The sequence below is a fragment of the Cannabis sativa genome, chromosome 2 (assembly GCF_029168945.1).
Source record: "Cannabis sativa cultivar Pink pepper isolate KNU-18-1 chromosome 2, ASM2916894v1, whole genome shotgun sequence".
Lineage (NCBI taxonomy): Eukaryota > Viridiplantae > Streptophyta > Magnoliopsida > Rosales > Cannabaceae > Cannabis > Cannabis sativa.
Genome location: NC_083602.1, coordinates 52526505 through 52547353, shown reverse-complemented (window position 1 = coordinate 52547353; position 20849 = coordinate 52526505). Strand labels below are relative to the sequence as shown.

At 27.4% G+C, this 20849-nt stretch overlaps 1 protein-coding gene across 1 annotated transcript; it reads right to left on the bottom strand.

Moving 5' to 3' along the window:
• Positions 1-798: 798 nt before the first annotated feature.
• Positions 799-4335, bottom strand: LOC115719207 (root phototropism protein 2). The gene is made up of 5 exons (XM_030648160.2): positions 3966-4335; positions 3779-3848; positions 3323-3700; positions 2505-3230; positions 799-1508 (listed from the first exon to the last, which is right to left on the bottom strand). The coding sequence occupies exons 1-5, from the start codon at positions 4028-4030 to the stop codon at positions 999-1001; spliced, it is 1749 nt and encodes a 582-aa protein (XP_030504020.2). The 5' UTR covers positions 4031-4335; the 3' UTR covers positions 799-998.
• Between the last annotated feature and the right edge of the window lie 16514 nt (positions 4336-20849).

Sequence of the window (20849 nt, the reverse complement as noted above, 5' to 3'; positions counted from 1 at the left end):
TTATTATGTGGAGAGTTTGGCATATGAGAAATAAAATAGTGCATAACAATTCTCTAATGTCTCCTGAGTTGGTGGCCACTTGGGTCTGTGTTTTTTTGTGTAATTATCAGAAGCCTCTTTTGAGTCCAAAAGAGATTGATGGTGTGAGGGCCACAAGGCATCTTGTGGCATCTTCTTTTCCTCCCACCATGCCTCGCTGGGTACCCCCTTTGGCGGGTTTTTTCAAGGTCCACATTGACTCAGCTTTAGATGTGCCGGGGATTTTTATGGTATGGGTATGATTAATACTCATAGGGTTGTCTTTACCTCGACTATTTGGCACATGATTTGATATTTTCAAGCTGAAGTTCCTGCTCTTCGTCATGTAGGAGTCCAATGTCATCGTTTGTGTTTGGAAAATATTCAATTTGAGACCAAGTGTCTTCATGTGCCTAATAAAATTAACAATAATGTTTTTTTGGACTAATCGTTAGGCTTAGTTCTTCTACATATTCATTATAATTTGACTCTCTTTAATAATGTGAGTCTTTCTCATTGTTCTAGGATAAATAATGTTGCCATAATTTTGCTAAGTTTGCTTTATTTATGGCAATTCGTAAAGTTTAAGAGTTAAGTTATCTGAATTATATTCATTTACTCGTGGTTGATGACATGAATTTTTAATGATATCAATCTCTTTTATCTTTTTTAAACTCTTGCTTTTTAATGTGGAATTTTGGGGTGTTCTTAAAAAAAAAAATAAATAAAAAAAAAAATAAAAATTACTTACACAACAAAATTACAAAATTACTACCAATATTTATGGCATTACACAACAAATACTTATTATTGTCCTTTTCTTTGTTCTAATAATTAATTAACAAACAAGATGAAGAATCAATAAAATACAAATTTTGTATATTAAAACACTCAAAATTAATTATTTAACAAAAAAAAAAAAATCAAACACAACACTCTTAGATCATTCCTAGGCATACAAAATAAAGAAAGAAAGAGATTCAAGAGATAGAGAATCTTCTTCTTCTAGGCTTAGTAACATCTACAACATCTTCAATATTAGAAGTGTCCTTAGAACCATGCTTGAAGGGATTCAACTTACCAAGAGTCTTAGACATTGAGGAGAAGAAAGTCTTTTTAGAGCCTGATCCTTTAGAAGACGACGTCGTTCCGACTGTGTGAACACTTGTATTACCCGTACTACCCTTTTTCATATCTGAAATAAAAAGCTTCATTTTCATAAGCTCACTCCTTAAAGCCTCGTTCTCTCTTACCAAAGAAACGTCTGTTTGGAGTTGGTTCTTGGTCACAGCGGTCACAGCTATGTCACTCTTATCATCCACGCCTCCGCTCCTTAGTTTTAGCTGATCGTAGTAGAGAGCGTGAAGGACTATTTGCACTGGTAATCGCTTGTTTTGTGACGCGTGCACACGCGCTTCGTACGAGAGTTTTAGTGGGTCCATTACACTGCATACCTTTTCTCGTTCTATCTCGTCTAAGTTGGGATGAGCCTGTCCAAAAGGAAATTAATGATCAACATTATTATTTATACAAAATAAATAATTTAACTTATTCGGAATTAAAATAAAAATAATATTAGATCTTGATTTATTATTGCATTTGGTAAATTATTTTACGTTAAAATTTATTAATTAGAGTAGTGATATTGTAGATTATATATGAGACTTGGGTTTGTTTGGTGTAAGTTGTATTAGATCCAATATTAAATTGTATTTTATATAAGTGATGCACTTATGTTATCTGGTAATTACAATAAAGTGTAGTTTTATAATTAATTAGTGATTTTTTATAATATTTATTGAAAGAAAATAAGTGAGATTTGATATTGAATTGCATTTTGATATTATACTTCTTAGGAACTATGTGTATCTTTTAGTATTTTTTTTATATAATAGTATGTGAAAAATTAATTTATATTAAAATATTATATATATATATTTTTTATTTTGAGAGAAAGAATTTAAAATGATGAGGACAAAATATTATATATTTATAAGCACATATTATATCAAAATATAATATTATATAAAAATATGATATAAAATATATTTTAATACACAATAATACAATATAGTGTAAAAAAAGAACATATAATCATTTTTACATGTTTACGAATTTTTTTATTTATAATGTTCTTTTTTACATTTTTACTTATTTTGATTTTTTCAGGTATTTTATTTGTATTTTGTTAAAAAAAAAAAAAATCAACCATATTTTTACATTAGTTTTATGAAGCAACAACGTGAAAACCATAAAATAAATAAAAATTAAAATCTGTAATGTCAACAAAAAAAAAACTGGTATATGTACATATCTATATTTTTTGTAAACTTAATGTCCCATAAAAAATTGTACCTACTTTTGGTTAACCATATATGACTTTATAATATAACTATATAAGACAATTAACAAAATTTATATATGCATGCGAAAATTAGAGTTAATTAGGTTGAGAAAACCTTAAACCAAAAAAAAAAAAAAAATACCTTCAAGAAGATGTCGATGGCTCGATAGAGATCATCATCAACCTTTCGCGATCCTTTGGGGATAAGATTAGCAATGCCATTAAATTTCGAAATAGTGAGCTCACCATAAGCGGCTATCTCACTAAGGTAAGCATCAACGGTCTTGGCAACCCTGTGCATCGCCGTCGAACACGTCTCCCTATAATCCCCACCGTTGAAAACCGCCACGCTTTTTTCCTTCTCCACAAACCCCGAGATGATCTTCCTCACACTCTCTAAATCGAACAGCCGTTCACCGTCGTAAGTGAATGACAAAACCAGCAAATCATCGACCGTAACGTGTTCCAAAATCACAGAGATCCGCTTCTCCAACTCGCTCTTACAGCCGTTGGATGCTTTCAGGAAGATAGCAGATCTGAGAAGACAACAGAGAAAGTTTATCGGAAAAGCAGCTTTCTCTGCTGGTAAGAGAGCCACAACCGCTTCTAGAATCTCCCGTTGTCGGACTCGGACTTCGGGTTCGTTCGGAGCTATAGATTTCGTCCCGTTCCCGGAATGATCTCGGACCAGATCTCGAAGCGCTCTTTCCGTGTAAGTAATCAAAGCGCTCGCTATAGTTAGAACTTTGGCGCCACGATTCCTCATGGCTGTAATTATTCTTCCGAAGAATTCAATCTCCAAAATCGAAAGCTCCTCCGTCCACCAATTTGTCGGCGATCGACTCGGAAAGTTTGCTTCGTTACAAGCCTGAATAGTAATTAAGAACAAAATTAAAGGATTGCTTAAACTAATTAAGCACAAATTAGCTATAGAGAGCCAAAATGAATTATGATTAGGACCTTAAGAGTGGCAACATCGATACATCTTTGAACGATTTTAAGGCCTTCGGCCATGGGTAGTAAGTCTTCGCAAGATTTGAGTACAACAATGGCACCGGAGAGACTAGTCAAGGCGACTTGGGAAAGGAAATCTTCAGTACGGCTGGCGAGGTTGTTTGTGCAGTATTTCTCGGTCATTTCAAGATACTCGGCGGCGCAACGTAGTGATGCGACGTTGTGGACTGTGATCTCGAAGTTAACGCCGTAACAGAATTTAGCTGCCTTCTCGAAAATCTCGGGTCCTCCGGGTATGTCCGAAAGATCGATTGTGGTCAAATCGGGTTCGTTTGACTCCACTATCAGTTTTCTTATGTGATTGCTTTTAGCTACTAGCATAAACTGTAACACAAATAATTAATTAATTAATTAAATTAAGAAAATGTATATTAAAGAAAGAAGTAATAAATAATATGTTACCTTGTGTAAAGAGAAATTTGCTTCGCCAACCACGACGAGAACATCAGTTGGAATTTCTTGAGAGAAAACCCTTTAATTAAGAGCACAAGATCATCATCATCATCATGAATTTAATAAATTAAAACAGAATTCTTTATGTTAATTATTAAAGAAAATAAATTGAAGAGTAATAAGTAGTGCACCGTACCATTGACCAGTTCTTTCCATGGCTAAAGTGAGTCTGTTGTTGATGCTATTAACAGATGCAGCCATATAATGTTTGGTTTTTGGATGAGGAAGAAAGTGATGGAGTTGTGATGAGAATAGGATCTGTTTATGTGATATATATAAAGAATCTTAGCCACTCATTTGACTAGTACCTTTCCTTCTTGTTTTCTTTAGATTTTATTACCTAATTACATAATAATAATAATAGACCTTTTTTCTTTTATTGATCGTAATTTTCTACACTTTGTAATTTGCATGCATTTTTTGTCGTGGACAGTTTTGTCCCAACTCGACAGTCCACAGCTCTCCGACAAATATTGTGAGTGAGCTGATCATGTTTTATTAGTACACTCTTATTATCGACTCCTAACTTTAGTTATCCACAAACAATGAAAATATTCCAACTTGTACGACGTTGGACTTAGCTCTAGCCTCTAACCATGTTTAAGCAATTGTTAAAAGTTTTTCTATATACTAATATATTCTATATCACCCTTCTTATTATCTCAAATTGCTTTAATTTTACTTGATCTTCAATACAAATGATAAGTAATCAAATGAGTTAAGTTTCAAGCTTTTAATTGGAGACTACAAACTCAAAAAAGAAAGGTTCACTATCCAATTTATTATTTGGCTAATTAGGAATTTTGCTCCTAAACTTTGACGTGTACTAAATTATATTTTTTTAAACTTTTAAGGTCGTTAAAAATGCTTACTGAACTATTGAGATGATTGGATTTAAAGATTTTTTTATCAAATTTTAGTAAAAAAGTCTAACATAAAATGGGTATGATTTAGTACATTTTAAAATTGACATGATTTAGTATATATCAAAATTTGAGAAGTATGGTTTAGTACATAAACAATCAAGAAATAATAAAATTGAATGAAATTAGACAAAAATCTTTAAATCAAATAATTTCAATAGTTCAGGAGACATTTTTAACGATCTTAAAAGTTCAAAGAGCATGATTTGATACATGTCAAAATTCAAATAACAAAAATCATAATTAGTCTTATTATTTCACGAAGAAAATTACTCAAACAGAAAGCCTTTTAGCTTGCTTCGGCTACAGCTGAACACTGATAATAAGCCAGAAAATTGGCTTCAATGGATAAGAGTGGGCAATTTTAGATTTTCACTCCTTTCCCATTCCCAAACAGCTTTGGTCTTTGCTAGTTTATTGTTAATTCACGTTACTGATGGCGCGGTGATGCGACGCGAGGTGTGTGTGAACCACTCAAACAAGTGGCCAGGACTTGCCCAACGACCGGGACCGGGAAATTTTGGTCACCCTTTGGCCACGTCATTCACATCCGTATAATTACACCTTGACAGGCCCCACTTTCTTCGCTGAGTTGTCGGAGCTTTTAACTTTGACAGACCAAGCGCACATAACTAAGGTTAGATGGCCAAGGGACCCACTGGACCGGAATCTATCTCTATCTCACAGCCCAATGGTATTTTTCCACGTGGAATTTGGTTTTTCCCATCACCCAATCCGTTTGAGGGAACACATGCAGAGAATTAGAAGGTCTGTTCGCCAAGGTTGATCGTTGACCGTACAATCAAGTAAAGTATTAGGATTTATTCACATCTGCAATATATAACTATTTATAATCATGTCTTATTTCAATAATTTTGCAATTTCTTTTCAGTTCATTTTGACCCCCTTATATAATATTGACAAACTAATTAATTTTGCAATTTCTTTTCAGTTCATTTTGACCCCTTATATAATATTGACAAACTAATTAATTATGTTTAGTAATAATAATATATATTGTGATGATTTTCTACTTTAATTTGTGTGGTTTTTGAGAATCATAGTTGGTAGTAGTTATCCCAATTATCATTCTTGCTTGTGAATTTATGACATGGATGGTGTGATGTGTGACTCATTTTCTGGATTTTTGATCAGCTAAGAACTTCTGTGCCCACGGGTATTTATTTTGTGGTAATGAAATAGTCTCCTACTGCATTCAAGGAAAGATATCTTTCAAAATAAATTTTGAGAAAAACATTCCTTTAACTTTAGAGAGTCTGAATCTTGATAGATCAAAATATATATCTTCCTCAAAATAAAGCTTTAGCTTTTATTTTCCTAAAGCTACACAAACACATGTTCACACACACAATCGATCGGTTGTCCAAAAAAATCAATCAGTTTCACGTGGAACTACATTCTAGCTTCCACCGGTACTTAATAATTTATGTATACCACAATTATAAATGATATAAAAGTAAGGAGATTTTACCCAAAAAAAAAAAACAAATGTATTTTATGGATTTTTATACAATTTATAGAAAAATATGGTTTTTTTGCAAATATATATATATATATATATATACTTTACTAATTAACTGTCAAGGTGGGTTGTCACGCGGATTTAATGTATACATGGTACAATTTTATTCGTTTATTTATTTTATTTGAAATAATTAAATTTGGTAGACCAATAAAATTGTACCACGTATACATTAAATTCGCATAAACATCGCATAAACAATTTAGCTTAGTAAAATAATTAAATGCTAAGAGAATGCGGGTATTAGAGGTTTTGCTGACAAAATTTGGATTTTGAGACTTTTTTTTTTTTTGAATAATGAATTTTGAATAATGCATATCATTAAAAATAGAATAAAATATTATGAAAATATATTTAAAGGAGGAATACATATGAAGAAAATAGAAAAGAATTTACATCATTTGTTAGATGGTGTATTTGCGTTATTATTCTTTAAATTTTTAAAGAATCTTTATTTTAAAAGAACTATTGGAGTGCTCTGAGGAAGAAATTGGTTATCATTCTAATTACCCTGATAAAGATATCTAGTTACCTAAATAAAATATTTATTTTTAAAAGAAACCATATTTTGTAAACTGCCTAAAAAAAACCATAAAAATAAAAATTCCCCCCAAAAAATAGTGTTTTATAGGAGTAAATCCAATAATATATCATAGTTACATTATAAGTATAGTTTAGTGGTACTATATTTTCCTTTATTTATAAAAAGAAAATTCTAAGTTCATTACTAGCCAAATATTTGAAAAGGAAAAAAGAAAACAGTAATAATAATAGGGAAATTTACATGGTATACTAACTTTTACTATTTTTTTACAAAAATATTGCCAGGCGGTATTTTTTACTTTTTTACTGTATTTTTTATAAGTTTTATACTGCAGTATACTGTGTTAAGTTTTACTGGTGTTCTACTAGTGTTTTACTAGTGTTTTATTGTTGTTTTGAGTTATATTGCTTTGTGTTTTACTGGTCTTTTATAAAAACACAGTATTTTTGAAAAAATTTCCATGTGACAGTATTTTTGTAAAAGTTAACCAAAAATTTAGTATTTTTGTAAGTTTCCCTAATAACATACGTTAATAATGTAATCCTTCGTAAAGAAAAAAAGTTGATTTAACATGTATCTTCCTTTCTTTTTCTTTTCCGTGCGATTGAATTTTAAGTAAGAAAAAGAAGGAAAAAAACAAAGTGTGTTTAGCCTTTTAGGTACAAGTTGCATTGAAAAAGACCATCAAATAGGAAAAAGGGTCATGGAAATTCTGTGATCACAAGAGGTCGTGGGTTGTTTTAACATGTTTAGGTTAGGTTAATGTTCATCTTAGTTTTGGGCTTGGCTCAAGTAGCAATCGGGGTCTTAAGTATATAGTAAAGTAGGTCCATATTCAAAACCATTTGTGTGGACTAGAATAAAATGCTCCTTTGTGTGAAAATGATGGTGGGGTTGTTGGGTTTATTACAAGTCCATTTCATGGAAAATACAAAATAGTCTTTATTTTCAACAATAAATGATATAGCGGCCCCTCTATATAAGATAGGGATACTGTTAAAGGTGTTTATCGGATCACATCTAATATTTTTAGGTTTATTTAGATTCAATCTAATTAATTTTAGTAATCGAATTGATCCAACATCCATTAGATGTTAAATTGGAGCAGTTCTATACAATAGATATATTTCATATATATTTATTAGTTTACTTTGGGTTTATCTAATATTTTAGACCTATTATTTTTTAGATCGGATTAGATCCATCTAATGTTTTAAGTCTAGTATGTATTAGATTGGATTTGATCCATTCAATCCAAAAAAAAAGAATAAATTTTAATGTTAATTTTAATATATATACATATAGATTTTACGTATAATAATATAAAATCTAATTGTTCATCTAAACTAAATGAAAATATTAATCAGTTCGATTAGATGTTAGAAGTATTAGATTTTTGGACACTCCATCCACCATCTGATTCGATCCAATTGAATATCTAAAAATAACATCTAATCTGATCTGATCACAATTGGATATCTAATGTTTGATGGTTGATTGTAATTAAATCAGTCGGTTCTTATTGGATTAGATCGATTTATGCACACCCCTAGAGATAAGTTGAGAAATATCTCTTTTTTGTATACATTAATAAAAAATAATCTTATATTATATTTCATTAAAATATATCAACTTTTGTGAATGAGTTGTCCAATATACTGTTACCCTCCACTTAAGTTTAGCACATAATTTATATTAATTTAAGGAGTATAATTAGAACATCATCTATAAAACTAAATATAAAGAATATAGAAATGATAATAAAAAATAAAATAAGCATATGATATAATTTCTTCTATAAGATAGGCCTTCAATTTCATGTACAAACCTTAATTGTTAATGAATACTATTGACTATCATTAGACATTGAGTTTGGGTTGCAGGTAATTAATCGAAATAAATTAAAATGAATTGAAAGATTATTCTATTTTAAACATTTTAAATTTTATTTTATTTAATTTTTTTTTAATTATTTATTTTTATTTCTCTCAATTAATTGTACTTAATTATAACAATATCACATTTCATAATAATGATGAGCATTACCGCTGCCTTAACATTTCTAGTTATAAATATTTTATTATTAATTATTAAGTTTCGTGCGAATATGAATTCAAATTTTGGGAAGTTTTTTCATTTGAAAAACCCTTTGGACATACTTGTCCATAAACTCATAAAACCAAACAGAGGAAAGCCAGAGTTTTAAAGCAAACATAGGATACATAGGATGTAGTTGCTCACTTATTACAAATTTATATTATAACATTTCAACAATTCAATTGGACAAATAACTACTTCACATAGATATATAGGACAATGGCCACTTGATAATGCTCTAAATCTAATGGCAAGATCGACCAATGAAACAACCATTAATAATCTAAAATTTATTCTGAAAGCATTTAAAAGGAGATTCAGTCATTAATTATGAATTTATGCAGGTCATCTGATTTGCCTAATCATGTTTTCTTTTTTTTTCTTTTGTTATTTCAATTTCAACATAAGTAAGGTATGATATGGTTATTGATAGATTTTACAGTTTCTTCAAAAGATTGTTGGTTGGCATTTCATGTTGATACCCACTCTATGTTAGAGCTCATCCAATATCTATTAGTTTTTCCACTCTATATCTTAAATTATCTAACCAATTTCTTATTTATTTATTTATTTTACTTCACACTCTTATAATACATTACACCATACAACTTTTCTATATATTTATATACATCATTTAAATATTATATATTTAAATATTTTTATTAATTAAATAATAAAAACAAAAAATAAATAAACATATATATATATATATATTAATTTATACATATTTAAAGAGCAAGTAGGAAATTGAGTGAGCTATAATACATTATCACCTTTTAGCTTATCTTTTGGAGCACCAAAAATTACATTTTAGCTACATATCTATTTTACCTCATCAGTTGCGACTGATCTTAGTAAAGCCAACTTTGGTCATTAGTATAAGTTAAGTAGACTTGTGCCTATTTTAAATAAGGATCTATATTCGATTGTTGATTTGACGATTTTCAACAGACAAAATCAGATCGTAAAATTAAAAAAAAAAATGTTGCCATTACTTTACAAATGCAGATATTTTTATAAAATCGTGATCTATATAATTCTCGTGAAAAAAAAAATCTATACACAAATAAGCATAAAAAATATAAAAAATCTTTAGATGTATCAAAAACCATGGACAATCATTTATGCTAATTAAATTATTGAAATCACATGTATTTGATATTTGTATTGTCACTATCAAAAAAGCATCAATCAAAATTATATGAACAATATTAACAATCATATTGAATCTCCATACCTAACAATCATATTTCCAATACCAGAGTATTATAATTCATATCATAATTAACACCTCTTAGTGTAATTTTGTTAAAAAAAAAAGTTCAGGTTCATATATTTCCTATAGATTTATATAAAGAGATATATTCACGGAGATATTATTAAAAAATTTGAGATATCTAATTCTAATGGCGAAGAAAGAAATATAAATGTAAATGACTAATTTATATTTATATTCCTCTCTTATCTATTTTTTTTAATAAAAAAGTTAATATTTTTAGAAAGTATTAATTCGACACTATTAATTTTAGTAAGCTTAATTAATTTTACTGTTAATAAAAAACTAATTTATTTGTCACACTTACAAAAACTTAAGTTTTATATGTTCAAAATTTAATAAATATTTATATTAAATTAATAATCGTATAACATAGGAGCAATGCAATTAATAAAACAAAAACACTTTTTACTTATTTATTGATAATATGGTACGTTAAAGGCAATAAAATAAACACTACCCTTTTTATTCTCATATATTTTTAGGTATTAGTAACACACAAAGCAAGTTTGTAGTTGTTATTATCTAATTATTAATTTAAATAATAATAATAATCATATTAAATATAATATAATTTAGAGGCTATTCATTTTTACACTTTAAAATAATTTTATTTTATTTTACGACATTCTACGTAGAAATCTCTATTGCAATTAGCCCTGCAACCTAAATTACAACAAAAAATATATAGAAACTCCTATTGCAACTAGCGCTGCAACTCAAACCGTAAATTTGAAAAAAAAAATAAAAAATAGTATATAAGGTAATTCTCCTATAATTTAATTATATTTTTTAAATATATAAAATTTAATTTAGTTTTTAATTTATTTATAAAAAATATATCTAACTAATTTTATTAAACAATAAAATAAGTAAATAAGTTTAAATATTTTAAATAATATAACTAATAAATTTGTTATGAAATATGATTAATTAATTGAATTAATGTCTAATTCAAATTTATATTAAGATTTATATAAAAAACAATTATCTAAGTTTGTTAATATTTTTAAATTAAATTTTAATATTTGAAATTATTTTATTTTTTAAAAAAATATATAATTTATAAATTGATTTAAGGGTAAATACCATTTTGGACCCTGTCTTTTACAAAAGTTACTAATTGGACCTTCTGTTTTGTTAAATGACAAAATGAACCCTGTATTTTCTAAAATGGTACAAATAGGACCCTGAACTTAATTTTTGACAACTTTTTTTTTTAATATAACCAACTTGAAAATACGAACAGATACAGAAAATGTAAATAGTTTTGTCATAACACTTTTAGATCGGATTATTATTAAATTTTATTTTGACAAAAAATCAGTTCAGGGTCCTATTTTTACCATTTTAGAAAATACAGGGTCTTTTTTGTCATTTAACAAAACATATGGTCCAATCGATAACTTTTGCAAAATACAGGGTCTAAAATGGTATTTACCCTTGATTTAAGGGTATTAGTTTTAACCGTTAACTTTAACAAAAAACATTAAGAAAAATCGTTAAACTAATCATTTCTGTTACATAAGAGAAAAATAGTAAGTTTTCCTATATACTATAAGACTTGTAGATCTATATATGTTGAAACTCTTTTTTTTTTGTCACAAAAATTATCCTTGAATTATAATAAATTAACATGATAAACATGCCTTTTTTTGTTACATTTTTTTTTTCTTCATTTTTTCAGACAATTTGTTATAATGTGGCTACATGTATTATAGTTGCAATATAATTATCTATTAAACTTATTGAAATGAGTCGTGATCGAGTATGTCAAAACATTAAATATAAAGACGTTAGCTAGGTTTAAATAAAAAGATACATATTCCAAAAACATTATCATTAAACCATAATTTGTACATGTATTTTTGTCGCCACACGAGTCTGCATATTACAAGTACTACTTATTAGCAATATGTTAAAAAAATAACAAAATGCAAATGAAGAGATGTGTTTACAATGAAATCTATAATTTGAAAGTATTTTAAAGAGAAAAAAAAAATGAAGGATTTGTTATAAAATAATATAATATAATATAAAGTAGATGAGAAGAAAGAAGAAGAAGATGTAGAGAGAAAGAGAAAGTGAAGGAGAATTTCTGAGTTGTTTATTCCAATGGGGTGAACCCCTATTTATACAAATACAATACAAGAGTGAGATATTAAGAAACTAAGAAAAAGGGAAACTAAGAAAAAGATGAATGTTGATTACAATTAATGGTAATAAATAAAAGATTTGGACATCCACATAATTATTAATATTTATAACACTCCCCCTTGGATGTCCATAATAACTGCCTTATTAAAAATCTTGCTGAAAACTTGACCAAAGGAAAAAGAATATAGTGTAAACTAACTCCCCCTCATTTAGGCATTTGTGGAGATCTTCTAATCGACGAATTTCGATCTTATCTGGCGTCTTCTCAAATGTTGATGTTGGTAATAACTTTGTGAATAAGTTTACAAGATTGACACTTAATTAAATATATTGAACACCAATATGTATTTTCTTGAAGCTTATAAAGAAGAATTTCGTGAAATGTGTTCTAACTCTATCTCCTTCAATGTACCATCCTTTTAGTTGAGCGATGCAAGCAGTATTATCCATAGAGAATTGCTTGGGTTGATACTTCTTTATTGAGTGCAATTCATATGTTTCCCAAATATGCTATTTCAATGATCTCACTCACACACATTCTCTACTTGCTTCATAAAATGCAAGTATGTTAACATGATTTATAGTTGCCTCGTTAAAAACCTTGCCAGAAAAACCCAGTGGGACAAAATCTGAGCTAGGGAAAAGAGTACAATATATATTTCATATTCATAATTATTTGCAAGTTACCTCGTTAAAAACCTTGCCAGGAAAATCCATTGGGACAAAACCTGAACTAAGGAAAAAAGAGTGCAACATGAATATGTCTCCCCCTCATGCACATATGATCCATAATTCTTTTGGTGATAATATATCTCATAAGATTATTGTTATCACTTTTAAAATATCACCATATATAATCTTTGATCATATATTTTCTACAACTCTTCCAGAGTATGCATGAACTTCTAAATTATAGATGAGGGGTTCGTGGAACATTAGTCTTTATCCAACTAATTGTATCATTCATGTGTGTACACAACTTTGTTCATACGAAAATTTAAAATTTCAAGTAGATATGAACATAACACATTAATGGTACTACAAATTTTCATTTGTGACAATGATGGTACTCCAAGACCAGATATTTATTCCATCTTGTTTTATGATCTTAATTTTCATATCAAATGATCATATATCTATAATTCTTGATACATATGAAGTACTTCAGGACTTCAATACTAATGAACAAACTTTATACATTAATATTTCTCGAAATACAAAAGAAATAAAAATTTGTTCTTCAATTAATCAAAAACTCTTCAAGAGTCTATCACAACGTATAATTTACGTATTTATACTGCATAGACAACCATACGTATTTTTCAAACAATAATTTACTTACATGTCTTTATTTCATACAAAGATCTTTGTCATATAGTGCGCGCGACTTAGAATTTATATCTCTTAAGACATGTATTAAATTCTTCTAGAATTTTTAGATAAGGCTTATTTCAAATTCTCACTATATTAGGAGCTCCAAATGAATAATCTTTTGTTGCAACATTTATGTGACGCTTATAAATTCTCGTAAAATATATTCCAGGCTATAATCAAATCATGATTATATTTTCTCAATATTTAAGCCTTACTTCAATCAATCTCATGTCTATGCAAATTTTGTACAACAATTCATTATGTACAAATACATATATGCAAATTTCTCATTAGAAATATTTATTTGCACACCCTACAGGTCTTACTTCACTTTATGTGAGTAAATTTGCCTGGACTGCGTCATAATATTTTGGCCAAAAATCAAAATGTATGTCGATAATTCTCGACAAATCTAATACAATGATCCTTGCTATCTCATGTTAGTTTATTGCATATGCACACATTCAATATTTATTGTCGACAAAAATTTCAATAAATGATAATTTCCTCCCATATTGACATAACTTATAGAGATCTCTTTAAATTACATATTTTCAAATATGTTTATCATTTATAGGTACCTATAACGAATCACTTCAGGGATTCAATTATGATTAAATGTGTTATGTCTAACTTCTCTTGGGAGTCTCTTCGAGTACCGTTTTCATCACGGTTATCATTTTAATACTTTATAACATTAAGGTATCTCCATGAGTACCTCTAGATTTAACAACTTCAGGGCAAATCAAATGAACATTTACTAATAATTTCTATATTGTTCATTTACGCTTCAGGCGTTTTCAACTCATTCTATCTCAACTTTGAGTAATATTGATTTGCAGTTGGTATATATCATTTTGAACTATATCGTTCTTATAACTTTGTGCAAGGATCATTTTTCAAAAATTATCATCGATCCCAACTGCTTCTCTCCCCCTGATCGAGAGAATTTTAAGAAATTGTGATATCTAATAATATTAATACACCTGTAGGGATTTCAATATATCACAATGAATCAATATCTATTTAAACTCATATATATTATATGACATTGAACTTCAGGTTCAATAACTTTAGTTTCAAGTTCAATACTTATGAACTTAATTCATTTCTAAGAATGAGTCATACGTGTATAATTAGAAATACATAAATTTACACATTTTGTAAATGCATGATCATATAATCTTATCACATCGATAAGAAACTATGCAATAAAAATCTAATAATGGCTCAAGACTGTTAAAGAAATATAATTTAAATATTTTCTATGTGCAAACACATTCTTCTTTTGAGCCTTATAAATTAACAATGAGAAGAATCTTCTGGTTCTTCAACAAAATTTAGTCAAATTCTTTGACAATTTATTGCATATGATTGATCATGTCAAAAAATTCAATTCATGAACTTCAGGTTCACTATAATTTGTATTTCAATGAAACTTTCAAAAGGTAATGTAAATTCATTACAACATTATCATTACAAGTTTCATTTTATATACACGAATAATATAATTATATTATTCTCCAAAACATATACACTCTTCAGGAGTCACTATTATGTTTATCAAACTTTATATTTCTTCAGGAATCACTATCATCAATTCAATGATGTGTATAATATAAAATGTACATGACAACTTCATCATGTTGTTATAATGGTCAAATAGATATAACCATAATATATCATTCATGTTTCCTGGTATCTTTTTAACAAGTCGTCTAATTTATTAATAGACTATTCATAATTATCATGACTTGATATATTATATATTTAAATGTACAACCAGTACATATAATAAGTTATTTCTTATTATACTTTCATAATTAGATAAAAGTTATACATCTAGGTACATACAAATATATTTTGCTACTCAAAGTAACAATTGTATGTAAGAGTACTTCTTCAGGAAGCTTTTTAAATAATCATTTTGTGATTCTTTATCACTTTGATTATATTGGATCACTAACAAATATTAGTAAATTATATATCCACTTTCGGGAATATGCAAACTGAATTATATAGTAACTATATATATACATATCCTGTACTAACAATAGTTTGAAACTATTGATTTCAAGAAATAATAAAATATGCATATATTAATTTGCTTCTGGCATTACCAATATATGTGAAATCTATATTCTTTGAAATAGAATTTCATGTCTATTCATTCTCTTCAGGGAATGATATTTAAATAATCTAAATGTACAATAAATTTGTACAATTCACATTCTATTCAATAATCAAATATACTTTTATCTTGATTATAAGTGTGTCCGTACTACATGTACGCGACTACTATTATTCAATTCCACACATGATATATAGATTTTATACACTTTGATTGTGTGTGGTATCTCATCTTTTGGTTGTTTCCACTTTCTTCTGGAAATATTTGAGTAAATAATGCCATCAATTGTTTAAAATGATTACATTCACTTCGGGGAATGACGTTGAACAAGTAGAACATTATTATAAATTTCTTAAAAATTTATTACTTGCTCATATATAAAAAGAAATTACTCAACAATTTCTTTAACAATATTTCAAAGAATATATGAATACAATTTTTGCATAATCTCCAAGATGTATGCAAAATTTGATCTTTAATATATGTCACATGCAATAATTTCCAACATTGCAAGTAATAACAATGTATAATAACATGACTAATACGAGGAATCTTTAAAAGTGATTGACTTCAATTCGTATCATTCTCTGCAGGGAATGATGAACAATAAATACTGCCTCATGTATTTAAATAACATTAGTCATGCTCATTGTTATTCTTATACTTTAATGTTTCAATGCAATTTTTTTAACAATTCTTTTTGGGTATTCAAAACCCACTATAAAATTGCATCAATAATAATCATTTTTAATGATTCTTTAGTTGTATTCACATAAATACAATCATTTTTTTTCTTCGATAAATATAAAACATTTACTTCAGAAAATGTTTGTCAAAATCTATATCGATATTAGATTATTTTTCATTGTCCTCAAAGAATACAAGAACATATATATAAATATGTATTCATCTCTTTCATTATATATTCATCAACTATATAATGAATATTACGTTTGCATAATCTTCAGGATATATGCAAGATTTTATTGAGGACGCATAATCATCAGGATGTATGCAATATTTTATCGAGGATGCATAATCTTCAGGATATATGCAATATTTTATCGATGATGCATAATCTTCAGGATATATGCAATATTTTATCGATGATGCATAATCTTTAGGATATATGCAATATTTTATCGATAATGCATAATCTTTAGGATATATGCAATATTTTATCGATGATACATAATCTTCTGGATATATGTATAATTTATATAGATTTTCTCTATCATATCATAGGCACACATATATTGTAAATATTATAAATGATAAGACCATTATATATATATGAAATCAATAATAAATATATAAAAAATATATACATACATGTATAATATATAGATATATAGATAAAAAGAAAAAAGAAACCAAATGATTCTTGAAATTGTTTCAGTCAGAGGAGTATATATATAAATATATATTTAGTGTATTTTGACTTTGAAACAATTCAAGAACTTTAACAAGATACTTACATTGGGACTTGGGTAGAGACTCATGCTTGAAGCTTGGGCAGAGACTCATGCTTGAAGCTTGGGCAGAGACTCGTGCTGATAACGTGTTATAAAATAATATAATATAATATAAAGTAGATGAGAAGAAAGAAGAAGAAGATGTAGAGAGAAAGAGAAAGTGAAGGAGAATTTCTGAGTTGTTTATTCCAATGGGGTGAACCCCTATTTATACAAATACAATACAAGAGTGAGATATTAAGAAACTAAGAAAAAGGGAAACTAAGAAAAAGATGAATGTTGATTACAATTAATGGTAATAAATAAAAGATTTGGACATCCACATGTATTAATATTTATAACAGGATTTTATTTTTTATAATTGTACAACAAAGTATTCTAAACACTAAACACTATCAATGTGAATACAAATTTAAACAACATATTATAAATCAATTAAAAGATATTTAAAGCTTTGATCTATGACTACCTACATCAGGGCCGGCCCAAGTATTAGGCAGATTGGGTCATTGCACAAGACCCTTATTTTTTAAGACCCATTTTTTTTTTTTTAAAGAAAAACCTATTTTTGTCTCTTTTTTCCTATTATATATACATAAATAAAAAATATATAATTAAAAATTTATGAACAAATCTTAAAAAAAAAAAAAACTAGTAATAGAATGTAGTTTAAATGTATACGATTTTTTTTCTTCCTAAAGAGTCTAATTTTAAAATTTTGCACAAAGCTCCTAAATTGTTTGAGCCGTCCTCACTTACATACTATCCCAAAGCAACCTTTAAAAAATTGAGATAGACAAACTAATGCCACAAAAAAAGGACATAATATATATGCACAAATATATATACAAAGTGGCATGGAGAGAATTTTATCTATATAAAAAAAAGTTCATCAAACAAAATTTTACCCAATATTTTTCTTAGAAGATATTTCATAATTTATTGTTGCTTTTTTTTATTCTTAGTATTAATAAATATATTTGGAGTTGTAGATATTTTAATGTTAGAGGATCCAGTTTGAGCCTTTTTTGTTTTTATTTCAAGAGGACCCAGTGTGGGAATTTATCCAAATAATTACCTGTATTGCTGTGAATCTTCTTGACACAAGAGTTTTATTGTACAACACTCAGTTGTATTATCATGGATTCATGATCTAGCAAGTCCCAAACATGTCATTCTTTTGGGCCCAAATTATTTTCACTTTTATCCATTTGCCATTGGGCTTGGTTTTCTGTCCAGATATAGACTTGTCAACTCTGCTAATCTACTCAATTATTTAATAACCATAGGTACAAAAACGAAAGATATTATTGTCATTATTATTATTATTATAAACGAGTCAGAGTCTTTATTAAGTTTTAGAGGTGAATTTCAAAGGAGCCAGCATCATCATTGTACAGTAAAACATATTCATCTTAATTACTTGATAGAGACCCTTTTTCTTTGTCGTTTCTTGTACATATTTCATTTCTTTGTAATTATCCTCGATTCTTACTCTTTATTGTATTTTATTATTATAATTCAAATCCAGAAAATTATTCCATACATTTTTCTTTCTTTCATAAGAAGAGACTATATGTACGACTAATAAAATAATATTTTAAAATGCTTATGAAAATTATCATGTATCTGCAAAAGCCGGCTAGAAATTCTTTTTGGAGTGTGTATATTATTATATATAATTATGACTAACTAAGACAAATGATATAATTCAAACATAATTTGTTTTCAAAATGAAGTAGAGAAGGTTCGGAATATACCTTTCAAATTTCATCTTACAAGTAACATGGAAAAAAAAAATCAATTCCGTTTGGTTGCCTAACCGGATTTTAAAAATAGAAAAGGAGAAGAAAATAAAATAAAATAGACAAGTATCTTATGATGCGTGTGTGACAATAGTACTTACCATGTAGAGGTGTATTGTAAATAATTTGTTGTATATTTTATAATAATTATTAAATTTAATTATGTGAGGGGGGCGTAAATAAATTTAAAAAGAAAATATAAAGTGTAGTTAGTGGGGTTTGAACCTTTACCCTCTAACCTATTTACCAACTACCTTAACCATTACACCAAGGTTACTATTAAGTCTATAAATATCATCTTTTAATACAAATATATGTTGTAACTAATTAAAATAAATATACATTTTTTTCTCAATTTTTTTTTTCAGGGGGGGCAGTCGCCCCCCCTCAGTACAATGTGGGTCCGCCTATGGAGGAAGCCAAGGTAATTGGACAATTGCCTCACCTTAAAATTTACATATCTTTAACATCTATATATAAATGGATGTTAAGAAAATTATTTTTATTTTTTACTATTTTTTTATTTTATTTTGGTTTTTTATATATTTTTTTAGTAAATAATTTTTTGTACTTGCTATTAATACTTTAAGGTATTCAATATCATATCGATATGGTATTCAATAATTGGTTAGTAATTTTTTTTCTTTTTTACTTTGTGTTTTATTTTTTTTTATTTTTTATGAATAATTTTTGTACTATTTTTTTCTAAATAATTTTTTGTACTATTATTGTTATGTGACACCTTAAGGTGCTCAATACCATACAATATCTCATACACTTTTTTTTTTTTTTTAAATGAAGCGTTATAAATAGCAAATTAGACATCATAGTCATTACATAGTATAATGTTCGGGATAGACAACTCACTCAACCTGCCAATCCACATACACAATAATTGGTTAATATTTTTTTAAATAATATTAAATTAAAATTTGTGGGAACTGATATTAAAATGCACTAATAATAATATATTACCTTTTGTAGTGATTGGTACTTTCATGTGTCGCGTAACATTTGCGTAACATTTTCGTTATTAATATGTATATATTTTTATTAATTTCGATTAGAATTTTAATTTTTTGTTATTATTATATATAAGTTTGCAAGAATATTTTTAATGAGATATGTAAAAATTGTATTATATTTAGCAAAAAAAAAAAATAACTTGTGATATATTTGCATCAATTTTCAGCATTATGTTCCAATACATAATTGTAAAACTTGATGTAGATTTTTTTTTCTTTTGTTCTTTTGTTTTTTTTGTTATGAATGATTGCCAATAAATGAACATATACTACACTATGTCATTATTTAAATATAATTTTTTCTCAACAATTATTTAAATATAATTAATAAAAGTAAAATATATAATTATAACCTATATATTTTGACGAATGATACGTGTCAGTGCCAGGAGCACATCCTCCACACACTTAGGACATCTCTAATGGAAAAACTCAAATTTAGTGTTAAATTAACACCAAAAAATTACTATTTCAACACTAATTTTTTTCAATTCCAACCACAACACTAAAAATTACACTAAATTTTATATTCTTTTTATTAATATAATAAGAATATTTTAATACTAAATATATATAAATATTAAGTTTTTCTTCTTAAAAGTATTATTTAATTATTAATTTTTTTTTTAAAAAAAAATAGTGCAGTTTACAGTGTCCCACAAAATTTGGT